This window comes from Myiozetetes cayanensis, unplaced genomic scaffold (assembly GCF_022539395.1).
Source record: "Myiozetetes cayanensis isolate MyiCay16 unplaced genomic scaffold, myiCay2020 scf4, whole genome shotgun sequence".
Classification (NCBI taxonomy): Eukaryota; Metazoa; Chordata; class Aves; order Passeriformes; family Tyrannidae; genus Myiozetetes; species Myiozetetes cayanensis.
Genome location: NW_026087631.1, coordinates 71,724,097 through 71,741,785, shown reverse-complemented (window position 1 = coordinate 71,741,785; position 17,689 = coordinate 71,724,097). Strand labels below are relative to the sequence as shown.

General features: G+C 42.4%; 1 protein-coding gene across 1 annotated transcript in view; it reads left to right on the top strand.

Annotated features, from left to right (window-relative positions):
• The window catches only part of MYO5B (myosin VB), a 117,655-nt gene extending 100,454 nt beyond the window's left edge, over positions 1-17,201 (top strand). The window contains exons 30-39 of the mRNA XM_050329856.1: positions 3,398-3,596; positions 4,404-4,497; positions 5,494-5,637; positions 6,731-6,882; positions 7,236-7,325; positions 9,256-9,406; positions 10,143-10,428; positions 10,965-11,139; positions 12,028-12,108; positions 12,851-17,201. Coding sequence (XP_050185813.1) covers positions 3,398-3,596; positions 4,404-4,497; positions 5,494-5,637; positions 6,731-6,882; positions 7,236-7,325; positions 9,256-9,406; positions 10,143-10,428; positions 10,965-11,139; positions 12,028-12,108; positions 12,851-13,003 — 1,525 coding nt within the window. The 3' untranslated portion in view covers positions 13,004-17,201. The remainder of the gene's footprint in view (positions 1-3,397; positions 3,597-4,403; positions 4,498-5,493; positions 5,638-6,730; positions 6,883-7,235; positions 7,326-9,255; positions 9,407-10,142; positions 10,429-10,964; positions 11,140-12,027; positions 12,109-12,850) is intronic.
• The last annotated feature ends 488 nt before the right edge of the window (positions 17,202-17,689 follow it).

The window sequence follows — 17,689 nt, the reverse complement described above, 5'->3', positions numbered from 1 at the left end:
CTGAAATGGAAGGAAGATAATTTATTTTAAACAGTATGAATTGCTGCAGAAAGAAGGAAATGGAAAAGCTTGTCTTAAAATTCCTATTAGGAATTACGATAACCATAAAAATTCCATATTGGGAATTACGATAACCATAAAAATTCCATATTGGAAACGATGATAACCTGCCAGGAGGTTGGACAGGGTGATCTGTGAAGATTTCTTTCTGACCTGAAGGATTTTGGGTTCCTGTTGGCTGCAGTTGGCTGGGGAGGGACGGGCAACATGAGGTCACTTGTCACAGCTGGGCAGGGAGGAGAAGCTCCACTAGCTAGGAATGTTTTACAGGACACAACCAGGGCATGGTTCTCCTTCACTGCAGTGGAAAAAGAAATACAATGTAATGAAAGTGTGTTCTATAAAATAGTACTAAATAAAATTAATAAGGGTTCTGCTGCACCTTTTCCCCTTCTCTTGCAATTGACCTTTTGTCTTTCTTCTGTCCTCTTGTTTCCTTTTTCTGTCCTTTATTTCTAGCAAGACTGAGGACTGGGGGTATCTCAATGAAGATGGAGAGCTCGGCTTGGCTTACCAAGGTTTAAAGCAAGTTGCCAGGTCAAACGCTTTCTTTTTTTCCTCACTGCTGCTTCTCCCTTCTCCTCCCTTTTGCCACCCTTTTGTTTCTTTCTCTTGTTTCTTTCTCTGCTCTTACCCTGTGGTCCTCTACAGGACCTGTTGTCCTCTCTGGGAGCAGCTTGAGTTAGGGTTTCCAAACCAGGGGAATTGAGACCCTTCTCTGATTTTTGGAAGAATTGTGATTCTGGCTGGGCACTGCTGATGGTGGCTGTGGCCACTAATACCTGAGCTGTGATTCCTTAAGGATTATGTTACATTAATGGGAAATTGGGTGATAAAGGTGTTAGGAAGCTTTGACCTCCAAGACGCCAAAAAACCCCTCCCATTTTAGATTTTTTTTTTAATGAAATTGCACTAAGATACAGCACCTCCCTGAAGAGTTCTTTCCCAGTCCTTGACTTGTCAGAAGCAGAGTCCCTGTGCTTGTATCCCAGTGCTGCCACCTTTGCATGCTCCTGGGGGCTGTGTGCTCCCATCCATGCCTTGCCCACAGGTGTAAAGAGGAAGGCACGTGGTGGATACACAGTGCCATCTTTCCAACAGCTCTCCCCACATCCTGCTCTGCTGGGCAAATACCCCACAGGGTACACACGCACACTGGGGGACTCCTGGATTCTTACCCTGTTTCAGCCTGGTCTTTGGTGGTTATGGGGCTCCAATGTCTTTATAAAAGATTTAAGGACATTATAGAGATGGAAAATTTAAATATTTTGTGGAAAGTAGTCTGAAATGTTCATGTCTAGAGTTATCAGGGTGAAGCAAACAATAACAGGAAAAAATAACAGGGATGATAAGTGTGTTTTTCCAAGCAATGTAGGAACCCAAGTTCATAAGAAGGAGTGTGTTCTTCTGAGGGTGTCTCACAGTTAATCCAAACTGAATCCAAACTAATCCCAGTATGAAGAAATAAAATGGAAATTAAGTACTTAATACTTATTTCATGGTGGGTCTGTATTTTTCAAGCCTATTAAGGATATAACTCCTGACAGGATTATGAGGCTGAGTGCATTATTGCCCATGTTTCTATAGGAGGAAAATATGCTTTTCTGTTCTTTGCTGCAAAATGGGAGTAGAGATTGTGTTATTTAATCTTCTGAAGACATTAACAACAACAACAACAAAACACCATGGGGAATAATTAATACTTTTCACACAGAAATTTTTCCTAGAAAGCATGTTTTTTTTAATACGAGTTATGAAAGAAAAACCACAGAGCAACAAAAAAAAAATCCCATGCATAATTGTTCCTGCAGGGAAACAGTTCACAGGTGAAAGAGTTGTAGCTTTTTTCCCCCCTGGCCCAGCTCTGTGCCTGTGCATGTCCTGGGTAAATGCAAAGCTATTGACACTACAGTCTTCCTCATCTTTGGGGATTGCTTTTTGCATCTGATGCCAGAAGAGAAGCCTGTGACGTGGGTGTGTGGTGATCCATAGCTCTGCCTAGGGGATCACATCCTTGAGCTACAGCAGGCACCTGGGCTTGGTTATCTCCTTGGGTCATTCTTCCTCTTTGCCACCATCACCCTCTGTAACCTGGGACTAACACTTTGCAGTTCCCTGGCTTGATGGCCCTTCCTCACAGTCCTCATACCTTTTGGAGTCACTTATTTTAGTCTTCTGAAAGAGCTGGTGGACTAAGAGGAGATTTCTATTTAGCAGAGGGTGGGGACACCCATAAAGAATCAATTACCATATCACCTGGCAGGTTTGTTAGCATGCCCACCAGCACAGGTGTCTGCAGTTAACCTCTTAGTGATGAATCATTCTTCTGTGGTATTTAAGAAGGCATTCTGGCCCTCCACACATGCTGCATCCTTTTGCTGTGGCTGTCCTTGTGCGGAGCCTCGGGGCAGGCCTGGAAGGTGACCTGGAAGGTGTAAGTGAAAGGAGGGTAGGAAGGGTTGGCAGGACAACTTGTTAGAGGAAAATGTTGACTGCACACCTAAAAAGTAGAAGAAGGGGTGGTTTTGGTGACTCCTCTCAGCTGTGAATCATGGTGTTAGTATTTGCATGTCCTGGGCTAGAAGGAAACTAGTCTGTCCCCCTGCTTGAAGACTCTTAGTGAGGTCAGCAGCAATGTTGGAAGCAGGAACACATCAAGGGGACAGAAAATTGCCTTGTGCGTGGTATTCTGCAGGTAGTTTGTAAATGAAAATTGTAATACCTGTGAGTACATTTCTTTTTAAACAAAGATACATAGCAGCTCTACAAACAACTAGAAAGAATGAGGGCTTCTGCCTTTCTCAGCAGTCCCAGCAGTAGTGACAGAAGCCAGTGGCATTCCAACTGAATGGAACCCTTTGCAAGACCTACAGTTCAGTTTTCAGAAGTAAGAAATGGTGTTTGACAGGAAATGAGGGCAAGAAAAAAAGATCCTGGGCTTTTGAAAACAAAACCTGCATGTGTTGGTCTGCGCTGCTTTCTTGCCATGTGTTTGCTTTTTGCAAGTAGATGAACCCAAACTTCTGGTACAGTTAAATATAAAATGGGAGCTCTTGGATTTTTTCCCTTTCATTTAAAAAAAACCAACCAAACAAAGAAAAACCCACCCAACATTTGATGTCATGTCTTTAAATTTCAAAAGCATTTGATCTGCAGTATAGGAAATGACAGACTAATGTGGCAATAACAGCCATAGCTTCGTGTTTGTCAGTTTTATAGGGAGGTTGACTGGGAATGTATCCCAGGGTGGCCAATTTTGAAGGACTGAACCAACCTAAATGCTGGTGACTACCTTGATGCTGAAATCACAGTCTGATCAGTGTGGTCCTGTTCTCAGGCTGCTGGAAGCACAGCTCCAAGATCAGAGAAGGGCGCACGAGGAGGAGATAGAAGCTCTGAGAAACAAGTTGGATGCAACACAAGAAGAGCTGCACAAACAGCAGGAGGCCTCCCTGCAGTCCCTGCAGCTCTCTCCCGGAGCCCAGGTGGAGTTTGGACTTCAGCAAGAAATTACACGTCTCACCAATGAAAACCTGGTAAGAGGTTGTGCAGAAAGCACAGGAAGAAGGGAAAAAAACAGGTTGGGAGAAAGGAGATAGGAAACATGATGGGGAGGGGAGGACAGGGCACAGGGATCTCTTCCACTCCTCCCAAACTCTCTGCAGAACCATCAGGATCTCCCTGATGCATTTGGGAACATTGGTGCCTGACCTCGAGCTGATATTCTATTGCTGTATGACTTTTGTAACTACATAGATCCTTTTTATTTTTTAGTGTTTTTTAAAGCCTGTCTGCTTTGTGGCACTGCCTTCCACTTGATATCACTGGTGATGCCTCTACTCTTGTCTTTACACACAAAGACCACACAATCCTTTCATCTTTCTTGCATTTTCTGGAAGTGTAGAGGGGCAGTTGCCACTCCAAAAAGTTGGCCTACCTGATCGTAAATTTCCCCTTTCTCACCTTCTATGTCTGTGTGCAAGGTCTGGAGGGAGCATTGGCACCTCCTGAGTTCAGGTGAGGGCTTCTTACCTGTCCCAAAAGCTCTGGTATCTGAATGGTGTTTGAACTGTTTAACTGTGATTAACAGCCAGGATTAAATACTGTGGGTGGTGAGTGTTGCTTGCTGTAGAAAGCAGGTGCCCAGCGTTCACAGTCTTTGTGGTGGAGGTAAGGGTCTTTCTGAGCAACCCAGAAATAACATCGCTCTTCTTCCGCCAAGATACACACACCACGCCATGGTGATTCAAAGACCAGACCAGCCTTAAACTCACCCCAGCTGAGTCGTTGTTGGGCTTAACGCTGGGGGTATTTTTTTAAAAAATGCTTCTTATGTTTTTCAGGATCTAAAAGAAATAGTAGAAAAGTTGGAAAAGAATGAAAAGAAGCTGAAGAAGCAGCTGAAGATTTACATGAAGAAGGTCCAGGATTTTGAAGGTGACGTGGCTGTTGGAAGGCATTGGGGTGGGGGAACCGTATTTGGGATTTGCTTCTTTGATGAGCCTTGGAGAGCTGCAAGGGTTTTTTTCTCTTTCTTTCTATAAAAGTAAGATTCTGCTCATTCTGGCACTGAACTAGCAGCAGGCACTGAGCTGACACTGACCTTGTACTGAGGTTTGGAGGGTATTTAGAGACCTTTTTGCTTTCATTGCATTCAGTGCAGCGATCCAGGCAGAGCTACAGAGAGGAGACTAGTGGCTATCAGGCAAGTGCTCTGATCTATCAGTTTTGAGGAGGGATTACAACCCTTTAGGAATAAAAATATGTATTTATATTCTTGATGAGAAAACACCTCAAATGTGACATCTGTGTTGTGCAGGAAGAGCTTCTTGTTCTCTGGAGAAGCCGTGATTAATCACAGGGCCCCATTCTCATGAGCTAATTCCTGGAAACGAGGCATTAAGTGAAATTAAGCTGAATAACTGGAGGGTTTCCATGGCTCACCCAGCTGGTCTCTGTCAGTGTGATTTGCATGCTGTTTGCTGCAGTATTTGCATGCTGATCTCTTCTGCTTTATTAAACTTCAGCGGTGCCACCATGGCTCTGCAGCTTTTCTAACAGACAGAAGACGTGATGCTTAGGGATTTGTCACTGCCTGCCTATTTTTTCCCCCCATCTGTGAAAATCATACACTAAAGAGCTTCCCACAGGATTACTACCTTCTAGCCTGTGGTCTCTTGGAAAATAAAAAATGAGGTTCATTTTTTTCCTCTATTAAGTTCAAATTTTGCACTTCTTCTTTCATTCAGAGTCTGATGACTGGTAATTCAAGACCTGGTTGTTTATATTTTTTTATAGGTCTGTCAAAGCTGATGACATTATTGGGAATTTATTATATAACTCTTTGACTTGGTGTCTGCAGTAAGGCCGTTGTAGGACCTGAATAGTTCTTGATTTCCAGGTACCACCATTCGTGCTCTTTTCTCCTCACAGCATCCCAAACCATGCCGCCAGCAGAGAGGAGGCCACATGACAGTAACATGCAAGTTGCTGTCCAGAGGAAGGAGAAAGAGTTTCAGGGCATGTTGGAGTATCATAACGAAGATGAGCCACTCCTCATCCGAAACCTCATTACAGGTGAGGAGTTTCCTCTGCCCCTCTACCTGACTCGTGCTTCTCTTGCCTGGGAGCGTTTGTGAACTTGAGAGATCAAGGTAGACAAGTAGATCATCTCAAATTAACCCCTTCTGGGGCTGCACGTTTGTGCCAGTGGCAATTGGGGTAGGTAAAGTGGCTGCACTGAGCAGGTAGACCAGCAGGGATGTAATCCTTAGGGATAGCAAAAAACTGGAAATGCAAAACAAGGCTGCAGTTTTTAGAGTAGGCAGTAACTTGGGGAGGGGGTAGCAGAAGGTTAGACCCTGGGGATTTGGAACAGCAGTGGAACAAAGGCAGTTTGGTTTATGAGGTAATAACAGATAATGAACCTGTGAGCTCTTCTCTGCTGCACAGACTGATCAGAGTTACTGCAGCATCCCCCTGTTCTGTACTTCCCTGGAAGGGTGTTGGTATTTAGCACCACACTGTAATCCCAGCAGAGCCTTGTGAGGATCCAAAAAGTGTTCAAAGAGCAGTGCTACCCATTGCTGTGGTCTTTGAAGTTCCCCTAATCAGACAGGCTTGTTCTGTAGAGGCTACAAGTGCCCTCAGCTGCAATTAGGATTCAGTACCTTGACAGAAAGAGCGATTTACTGTGTCATCAGTTCAGAAGAGGGCGGGTATAAACTGTGGGAGGTACACCTAGAAGCTTCAGGAGCCTTTTCTAAGGTGATTTGTGTGCTGCTGGGGTAGGCTTTTACACGGTGCAGAAGCTCTAACCCTACCTGTGCATCCATAAGGTGTAATGGGATACTGTCACACACCTCAGTGCAGGCAGAGCTACCCTCCCAAGCCCCAGTGCTGTGGCTCCTCAGCAGGTCCATCTGTCCTGCAGCTGGACCTCTGGTTCTGTGTCCATGCTGCAGGGAGGGATGCAAGTTGCAGAGCCAAAATATCATCTTCCCCAGGGCTGGGGAAAGAAGGGTTTGCCTGGGTACATCTCCAGGTCTGGTGTTCTCTGCTTCCCCTGTCAGCTGGTAAAATTTTAAGTTTGGGGTTTTTTTGTGGTGTTTGGTTTTCTTTTTTTAAAATTTTTTTATTTTTTTTTTTTATTTTTTGTCACATCTTCTAGAACTCAAGCCCCAGGCAGTGTCTGCTACTGTTCCCTGCCTTCCTGCCTACATCCTCTGCATGTGCATCAGACATGCAGATTACATCAACGATGATGAGAAGGTGCACTCCTTGCTTACCTCCACCATCAACGGCATTAAGAAAGTGCTGAAGGCAGGTGTCCCTTTGCTCTTGTCTTGGGGTTGAGATGCTGTAAAATGGTAATAACCGTGTCCAGGTGTGTGACGTTCAGCTCTTACAGTGATTTGCAAACCAAGTCACTCTTGGAGCTTCCCTTTTTAGAAGAACGAAGGCAAATTATGATCTAAGCAATAAAACTGTTCACAATTATGGATTTTAAAAAAAAAAAAGTTTGTTTGGAGGAAGTGGCTAATACTGCCCACCTGCAGAGGGAAAGATGCCTGATAACTGTGTGGAGAAACTCAAAATTGCTTTGTCTTGCTGCGCCGAACATCCCTCAAGGAAGGGGAGGGGAGATCTCACACGTTTTAATGTTGTTTGTCCAGAAACACCCTGGTGACTTTGAGATGACGTCGTTTTGGCTGGCGAACACGTGTCGCCTCCTGCACTGCCTAAAGCAGTACAGTGGAGATGAGGTAAGAAACCATCGCCGGTCTGGAGTGTGTTGGGATTCCTCCAGGGAGGGTCCTTGAGTCTCCTGGGTCCAGTGCCTTCCCTCTAACCCTCCCTGGGGTGATCTCTGACATCCCTCCTTTGTTAAGGTGGATATAGCATGAGGCAGATCCTGGAATTATAAAATCCCAGAATGATTAGGGTTGGAGGGGAACTAAAACCCCATCTTGTCCCAACCCCTGCCATGGGCAGGGACACCTTCCACTAGCCCAGGTTGCTCCAAGCCCCTTCCAGCCTGGCCTTGGACACTTCCAGGGATCCAGGGGCAGCCACAGCTTCTCTGGCCAACCTGTGCCAGGGCCTGCCCACCCTCACAGCCAGCAATTCCTTCCCAATATCCCATCTAACCCTGCCCTCTGGCATTGGGAGGCCATTCCCCCTTGTCCTGTCACTCATGGATAATTGTAACACAAGATTTCAGAAGGAAATTCTGTCACTTCTTCCCACCTCAGTAATATTTCCTAAGCTGAAGTAAGTTCTGTTATAGCTGATCCCCTCCAACAAAATGAGATTATCACAGTCCTTTTGTAACAATGCATGCTGCCATCCTTGTAGCTATCTATTCTGCATATTATATTTTCCAGCAGAGCCAAATACTCGGGTTTTTTGTTAGTTTTGATTTTTCTTAGATATATTGAGCATTCAGATTTCAAGAATAAATAAAAAACAGTTTCAAGGAATGAAAATAACTATTCAGGTCATTCAAAAGATAATGATTTGTGTGTAAAACCACAGTGATAGCCTTGGAATATTTAAAATTTAAATTAAAAAGGGAAATAATTTAGAGAATAGTTACCAGTAGTTATGCTCTTGTTTGCCCTCTTCTGTCTGGATAATAATATTACATTTAAAGAAAATCCTGCCCAGAAAACCAGCAGGGTAAAAAAAAAAAAACAACCCAAACTTAAATTTCACATTCTTTGCTATGATTTACTGTCTTAAATGAATCAGCTGTTTGCGAATTCTATCGATAACTGGGTGCAAAAAACAGAGAGGGAAAAATAATTCTGAGCAGTTTCAAAAATACTGTTATCTTTAGTTTGAATTCAACCTATTTTTAAGAAAAGACCTGAAAGAAAATCCCAAGCTATGTGCACTCTTTTCATGGGAAGAGCATGTTCTTTGATTAGTCAGGAAAATGGGGAAATTGTGAAATCAACTCAAATTTGCACTTTTTTTTTTGTATTTTGCTCGTCAGCAGCCAACAAAAGCATTTGCATAGTTCTCACTTTGACACCAAATAAGACCATATGATCAGGCAATTAAAGCATCTGTGATAATTACAAAATTAAGGTACATCAGATTTGCTTCTGCCTCTAAAACTGGTATTAATATTCGAACCCAGACCTCGGGGTTTACAGCATCTGTACTCATTATCAGAGATCAGCTGCTTCTTCAGCAACAAATTTGGCTATCTGGAGAGATTTATAAACCTCAGGTCAATTTGAATGTTGTCAAAGCCACTACATGGCACGCAGTTATATTTTTTTTCTTCAATTTTCTAAAATCTTAATTTCTGAATACTTGGTTTCCCAATTGCAGCTCAAAGGGATAGGCACATAGCTAAGAAGTAATTTCCCTGGGACTGAAATGTCATTTTCTAGTTTCTGTGTGCTGCAATTAATACAAACGTTGCTCCTTGCTAAAAAAAAACTGATAGTTTAATGATTTTCTTCAAAAAGTAGTCCTCTAGTAATAATTTATGAACAATGCCTGAGTAAATCAAAGGTGATTTATGAGTCTTGAGCTTTTCTATAATAGAGTAAAAATGTCCTTTGGGTATATTGTACTCCGAGGGTGTGAGGGTTTTTTTTTTTTTTTGATGCAGTGATTTTGAAGGGCTGTAAATGGGTGGAATAATGAACCTGGGTGTTTTTCTCTCCTTCTGTTCAGGATTTCGCGACGCAAAACACGCCGAAGCAGAACGAGCACTGTCTGAAGAACTTTGACCTGATTGAGTACCGCCAGGTGCTGAACCACCTCTCCATCCAGATCTACCAGCATCTCATTAACATAGCACAGGGCATCCTGCATCCCATGATCGGTGAGTTCACAGCCTCTAGGAGGGTGTTTCCTGGCTGAGATGATCTTCTCTGGCTGTTTTCCAGACCTTTGCACAGTGCTAACATGACCTGGGAGAGTTTTTATTTACCCCTATGATAGAAACCAACGGGGCTGAGGGTTTTTTTTGCGCCTTGATTGAAGATATCTCTTTCCTCTCTGTTGGGGAGGTAGTGAGAGAGGTGAGGTGGTGCTGGTGGGTTCCCCTCCGCACCAGGCTCATGGCTAACTTCTTCGTGGGTGGAAATGTGCAGAGGAGAAAACTGGGAAGAGGAAAAAGACTATAAAGACCTTGTGTTGCAAGTATAAGAGAACTAACTATGAGAAGAGTTACCTCCTTGGCCAAATCCCTGAATATGAGGAGTGCCCCATTCCTAGAAGTGTTCAAGGCCAGGTGGGACAGGGCTTGGAGCAACCTGGTCTGGGGGAAGGTGTCTCTGCTCATGGCAGGGGAGTTGGACCTGCCTTTAAGATCCCCTCCAACCCATAATATGCTAGGATTCCATGATATTTGTGTACTTTTTAACTGTTTTATATTATCAGAACAAACCAGCAATTCATGGATCTGCCCTGCTCTCAGACCCCGCATCACCCAGCACTTGCATCGCTGAGACCGACACATGTTTGTTACAGCCCACAGAGGAATCTATTCTTCCTTCTAGTGATTAGTAAGTAGGTGGATACAGGCTTTTTTAGCTTGTTTTTCCCCTTTTTTTCAGTGTCTGCGATGTTGGAAAACGAGAGTATCCAAGGGCTTTCTGGTGTCAAGTCGATGGGCTACAGGAAATACATCTCCAAGTCGTCAGAAAGTGTCATGTCCTACGGGTTGGACGACCTGATCCACCAGCTGAACATGTTCCACAGCATCATGTGTGACCAGGGTCTGGACCCAGAGATCGTCCAGCAGGTGTTCAGGCAGATCTTCTACATGATCAACGCAGTTGCCCTGAACAACCTGCTGCTGAGGAAGGATGTCTGCTCGTGGAGCACGGGCATGCAGCTGAGGTGGGGCTGGGGTTTGGGGCAGGGCTGGGGCTGCTTGAGGAAGCTTTTTTTTATTAAGTGCACTTCTCAGAGCAAATTATTTAAATCTTCCTCTTGCTACCCACTCCCCTTTCCACACTGGAGCTTTGTGTGCTCCCGTTGAGCTGGGGAGTGGGAACAGCAAAAGCTTTTGTGGAGATATTTTCAAAGGTACCTGGGTACCTTGCAGGATTTTGTTAGCGTCTAAAAGCTGGTTAAAAGCTTCATCTTAACTGGCAGTTGAAACTTGAAGGAATCTGAATGCTATAGAAAAGCACCTCCCTTGTGCTCTTCTGCTGTTACATGGCTCATCTATTTGTAAGGTACATAGAGTATAAATTTTTCTCTGAGTTTAGTATTAAGCTTTGTTCTAATAGTCTCTTGCCACGTGTACCACAGCTATGCATCATAAAAAGCCACATATACCAGCACTGCAACATACCTTGAGCCTCACGGAGGATTTTTGAGCTGCTACGCCTTATCTCTGAGCTCGCGTCTTGTCTTGGTTGCTTACCCAGGTTTAACATAAGCCAGCTGGAGGAATGGCTGCATGGGAAGAACCTGCAGCAGAGTGGAGCAGCACAGACTTTGGTGCCCTTGATTCAGGCAGCACAGCTTCTGCAGCTGAAGAAGAAAACCTCGGAGGACGCCGAGGCCATCTGTTCCCTGTGCACATCACTCACGACCCAGCAGGTAGGCAGCAGGGCAAAGGTTTACACCAGAGGGCATGGATACTTAACAGAGTGGAAAAAGTTGGTCCTCTGGTGCCAGTTCTTCACTGCCCAGCCTCAGTCTGCCATTCCCTCGGTGGGGACAATTTGTCCTTTTCAGCAGTGACTCCTCTCAGAGGTGGTCACTGTGGTGGCTCCTCTCTTACAGTGCCACTGGTGGCAATCTGCAGAAATGAAACTCACCCCTGAGGAGTTCAAGCTACAAGTCAAACCCTTGAGATTTTAACCCACCTGTTGTCTTCTGCCAGGTGTAACCTGGCTAGGTGTGCAGAATGCCCACCAAGGATTCCTATTTGGAGCAGGAGGTTGAGAAGTGCCCACCTAGGCACTGACCTTAAACTTTGAGACTACGCCCCAGGAGGATATAAACTCATGTTTTTTGCTGCTGGATTGCCCAGTCTAATTTGATAATGTGTTGAGAAGGAAGAAGTGAGAGGTGTGAACTGATCTCCAGTGGTTCTTTCTCCATGTCCCCATCTTGAACATGTGTTTTTGAGAGAAGCTGAAGGATAGTAGGGGAGGAGCAGGAGTAAGGGAACATCAAGAGAAACATTGTAGAGGTGACATCTGAAGTCACCCGTAACACTGTGTGCCAACCAAGTGGAGTCCCTGTACAAACCTGTTGTCCAAGTCTATCCCCAGTTTACAAACTTTGCAATAAGAAGTGACTTTGAAAGGTCCATTGCAATAACTTAGAGGGGGCAAAGGAAAACACCAGTGCTGCTTCTGCTTCTCAGCTGTATCACAGGAGACTTTTTATGGCCTTATATGACAAGCTGTTAGTGGTGTATTCTGGAAAGGTTTGGCTTCTCATGTCTGTCTGTAACCCTATTTATTTTTTTTCCAACAGATCGTAAAGATTCTTAATCTCTACACTCCTGTGAACGAGTTTGAAGAACGTGTGACAGTAGCTTTCATACGAGACATACAGGTAAATTTAAAGGGCTGTAACCTGGAGGGCACAAATGGCATCTGTGCAATTCTAGTGACATCTGTATTAAATCATTGTTAACCCTGGAACTGTGTAATAGGCGTGCTGCCTAGGACACACCTACAACACACACAGCTGCAGGGATAACTAGGCTGTTAATCACAAAGAGAAATAAGCATCTAAATTCCCAACTCAGCTAGTTCAGCTGTTTAGTAGGAACATGATTTAGGATTAAGGTTTCAGGAGCCAGCAAGATATTGCTGAAATGGAGCTGCTTCCAAGCCATGAAGTAGAAATCGGGAACTAAAGGAAAAATAAACAAATTAAAACCAAATACCTTTTAATGCTCAGAAGGAGGAGGCAGGAAAAAGAAATGTGTTCAGCTACCCCTAGAATATGTCTCTGTCACTGAGCAGCTGTATCAGAGAGAGACTGCTGGTATTGTGCAGTGCTGGTTTTTCTGTGCAAGGGGGTCATGTTGCTTCTGGGTCCCTGTATCTTGCTTTGTGGTCATGTAGAAAATGTAGCCAGGTTCTCCTGAAGCAGTGTTTTCAACAGTCTGTGTAGAAGTTCCCTGCTCAGAGGAAAGCTACTGCAATAGAGAACAAAGTAGTTCTCACTGTTTTCTGCAGTATCTATAAAATTATGTACATTCTCAAACCTTTGATGATGTTAAACACCACATAGGCAAAGAAAAGGCAACAAGTGATGCTAAATTTGTTTTTTTCTCCACACCTCACAGAAGCAGTTGGAGAAACGGAATGACTCTCCACAGCTGCTGTTAGACTTCAAGCACATCTTCCCAGTTGTGTTCCCGTTCAACCCATCCTCCATCACCATGGACTCTATTCATCTCCCTGCTTCTCTTAACTTGGATTTTCTCAATAAGGTCTGAAGAAAGTAGAATTAAGCATTTACGCCAAATAAAAGTAGTCAGATAGAGAGATTGGGTTTTTCTTTGAAAGCTTTTTGATCATAGTGGAACTGCGGGGCACGAAAGAAACTGCGACCACAAAAGCAGGTAGGTTAAGATCTATTTAGACAAGATCCTTATGGAAGTGGAAAGAGCAGAATGCTGGCTGCCGAACATCCTGGTTGCAATTTGGCACGCTGTGCTATGGTAGGAGCATCACCACCCTGAGCAGTTGGGTAGCACCGCTCAGCCGTGGGAACCCACCTCTTTCCCTGCCCAGCAGCCACTGAAAATTCAATGTGTTGTGGAAGTGCCAAGAAAAAACAGTGACTGTCTTTGCGAGCAGCTAGTGTGCCCTCCAACATCAGTGTGGTGAGGTCAGAAGGTTGGTTTGTATCTCAACTAAAGCTGATGAATTTGGTTTAAAAAAATCCTAACAGAGTTTGCATTGATTGCAGTTATTCATTTAAGGTCATTGTAGACAAAGAGTTGGTGTTCACTCTTAAAGAAATGGCTTACGTTACCAACACACCATCTGACAACCTTTTTTGTGTTAGAACATTTCACTTCTTTTATTTTTTTTTTTTTTTTAAGTGTTCTCCCCTGTATTTGCACGACTGGTAACATTTTGGGGTGGCTACCAACATGAACAAAGTTTTTCCACGGGCAGCTAGAGCTAGGACTTACCACTGAACTAATTAGTGTTGGGGACTCTGTAATTAAACTGGGCTGCCTTAGCATGATCGATGCATGAGATGCTGATACACGCCATGTCAGAGGTCCAAGAACCTTGATAGCCACTGGATGAGAGTTTTTGACACTTAACGAGCACAGGGAAAGCCAACAGTAGGGATCAGGATGACACTCATCATCATCAGGGCTAGGCTTCACAAACGAAGATTTGAGAAGGGCTCTACCCACGCTTGCTTCAAGCACACTGATGGCTAAAGGGTGACACTAGTCTACAAGCAGAAGGCTTAAGGCTGTTTCTTGTATCACGGTTATTTCACTACAACACAACCTTTGCTAACATAAATTTGGTAATAGAGGAAAGTCCACGCTACCAATTTATTTAAATTCCCACGAAGCAGATGCACTGGATATAGTTAGGAGGAACAACAGCATTTCTCAAACGTAGACTTTGTGACAAATTCCACATCAGTGGAAATAAGCAACGTCCCAGGCCGTTGCTGTCTCCCACCTCCTGTTCCTTTTTGTTAGTGGCTTTTGGAGACGATTATGGGTTTTCAACTATGTCAACATAAGACCAAGCAGTAAAAAATAAATCTATTTTTCAAGTATCCGTATTTCTGAGCCACAAATTACAAAAAAAAAAGACATACAGACCAGTCCCTTTTTTTACTCTACGTTTCAACATCCATATACTACTGTGCACTGGTTCTTCCATAAACCTGTTTGGTCCATATTTAAAGACCTCTTTAAATTCCTTTAATGATTTTTTCTTTCATTGCTGGAGGTCTCTGGGTATGAGAGGTGAGATATCCAAGCACTGGTACGCTGTCTGCTCAGAGGATTAAAGAAGAATGTGAAGTCTCTTGAAGGTACATTAGCTCCTGTCTACTGCAGTTACCCATTGTAGGCAAGGAGTGTGTTTTGGTTTAAACATCGTGTATATAATCTATGTATATACAAACTGTAATAGTCCTGTATGTACTAGATATCTGTATATAGTACACTTTTAAAGGAAAGCACATTTTTAAAGGAAAGGTTGAGTGCTGTGAAGAACTATGTTGGTCTATACCAGTGGGTAAATACCTTGTTTCAAATGGAGACTGGTTTAGAACAGCTGTTACCACTGAAGGACACACTTAAGGCTAAGAAAATATTTTTTCCCCCCTAACCATCACCCAGCTAATCATAGAAGATGTTTTGCTAGTACAGAGCCAGCACTACCTCCAAACTACAGTCCTTGAGCACTCACATCTGCTGTGTATTCAAGTAGTGCCTTCATCTCCCCTTTATATTCAATGCCACCAGGTTGCTGTCTGTGCCCAGCAAGCCCACACTCCTGTCACCCGCTCATCTACGCTATCTTTATTTATTTGTACCTACCTCTTTTCGCAGTGAATGTCTTTGCAGTGCTCTGAATTTTTTTAATTGTCTCCCATCCCTTCTTTCCGAACTCTAGTAGTCATCACGGTTCAAAGAAAAGATAATTCCAAGCGGAATTCAGCCTTTCTGTAGGGTGGTTTTAACACAGAGCTATTGCTCAGGATTCATAGTAGGTCAGCAGTTTCCTCTCAGGCACCTCAGGTCTCTACCTCTCACTGATGTAAATTATTTGGAGTACAATTCCCAACAGATTGATTAAACCAATGCTCATCACTCAGACTAATGACAGGTTGCTGCAGAATCCTCTTCTGCAACAATTTTGTTCCTGATCACAATTATAAAATGTGCTTAATGGTCTTCTAGGGGATAATGGTCCTTCCACGTTCAGGATCATAATTTATATGTACTTTCTTAAAAACTCTTGGTATGTATAGATGGGAACTGGGATTTAACGTCTTGATCTGTGATCATGTAGTTTATCCAGTAAGATCCATCTGAAAGAGGATATTACATACACTGTATGTAATATCTTTAATATATGTTACCTTTTCTGTTAGCAGTTTTTAAAATTTGTATTTAAATATTAGTCAAATCGCTATGTTTGAGCATGCCTTTCCTCAGATTAGCACTTCTTTCTTTAAAAAGCTAATTGAACACAAAGCATGGCTTTGAGAACGCTGGCTCTTCTCCAGATCTGTCTTTATTTTTAAATATTGATTATTCAGTTGAGCATTTTCCCACTCTGTGCCTTTAGCTCAACCCCTTTTTCTCTGAGAAAAGCATTAAAAGAGGAGAATATTTTTATTATTTGATCATAGAAAAAGTTGTCTGTGGAGTTAAAACCCTACTTAAAAAATCTTACTTTGACAAGGTCTGCATAAACACTTTGAAGTTCCCAGGGAAAAAACCCAATACTGATCCATGCTGACTGTTGCATGTATAATGTATCTTAGAAAAGCACTATTGGGAATAAAATAAAATAAATTAAACCCTCAAAACCCCCCAAATCACATAAATCAGCAGCATTACAAAACTAGTTTCAACCAGAAGTTCAGGCATGTGCTGGCTGACCTACAAGAAGCATCCAGGACAATGTCCATGTTTCACTTTCACCAGAAACTTCCTCTGCTTTTTTTTTTTTTTCTTCCTTTTATTGTCATTTTGTAGCTGAGGTTGCTTATCTTGTCTGGTAAAGCTGCTGTAGAATGTTGGACCTTAAGACTGATTTTGTGAAGTCCTACATCATGATCATTTTTTGCTCATGCAATTTATTTCACTTGATCTAAAAGAGTTTCTTTATATGAGTAACAAAATGTGGGCATGTTTTAAGCAGAGTGGCTGCCTTAAATCATCCTGCAACTCGCTCACTGAAATCTTTGCTGGACATGATCTTTTATTTGTGTGATTTGCAAAAGATACAAATAAAAAAGCTGCACTTGAAACAACAGGTCATTTCCCTCCATTCTCAATAGTAAATTAATAAAATTGTTCAAACTTATTTTTTCAGACCATTAACTGAAAAACTAGCATTTTATCATTGCATATAAATAGAAGCTGATTAAAATAAATTGCATGAACAACCATGAGTCTTTTTCCTCTTTGTTGATTCACGTATATATAACAGTCATAAATTAATTATTTATTTTCTGAAAGAAATTTGAGCAAGATAGATGATAAGTAAAGCAATCCAGGAGACATATTCCCAGATGAGTATCCAAATTATTTCAAGGTGTGAATGCCAGTGGAAAAGGACTTTCAAATTAATTTGAAATTAGAAGGAAAAAAATGTATTTAAAAAAAAAAAAAGTGCTACTGTATTGCAATGTCTATTTTATTTGTTTGGGGATTATTTCTTTTTTCTTTTTTCTTTTTTTTTTTTTTTTTTTTTTGGTGTGAAGTGTCTACCTTAACAAGCAGAAAGTATAGCTGCTGTCAAAGTTGAATGATATACATGAGTGAATACTGTAGATGAAATACTACTGCTTATAGAATATTTTTCCATTTTGAACAAATCTGTAAACTACACCTTTGTTTATAAGAAAATGCTTGTAATAGTCACTGTGCTATTCAGATGGGGATAAAAACAAAATTTGTGAAATAAACACTTTTGAAGAAATTGTGTCTCGTGGTCAAAAATAGAAATGTAAAAAAATAACCTCTATCAATATTTCCTTCTATCTTTTGGAAACTTTTCTGTTTTAACATTACAAAGTAACTTTATAAGCATTACAAAGTACTTTAGAAAAACATTAACAGTATCAAAGTTTTTACTCAAGACACTGAAAAATTTAGAGATTATAGCTTCTTTCAGAGATGCTGAAATAATCTGAGCAAATTAGAAATTAACTGAGTGTGGAATCTTAAGGCCTTCAAAGACACTGTAAATTAATGGAGAAGAGGGGATGCAGTACTAGCCCTTGTGCATGTGCTTGAATCACAGAATCACTGAATGGTTTGGGTTGGAAAGGACCTGAAAGGTCATCCAGTTCCAACCCCTGCCACGGGCAGGGACACCTTCCACTATCCCAGGTTGCTCCAAGCCACATCCAACCTGGATTTGGACACTTCCAGGGATCCAGGGGCAGCCACAGCTTC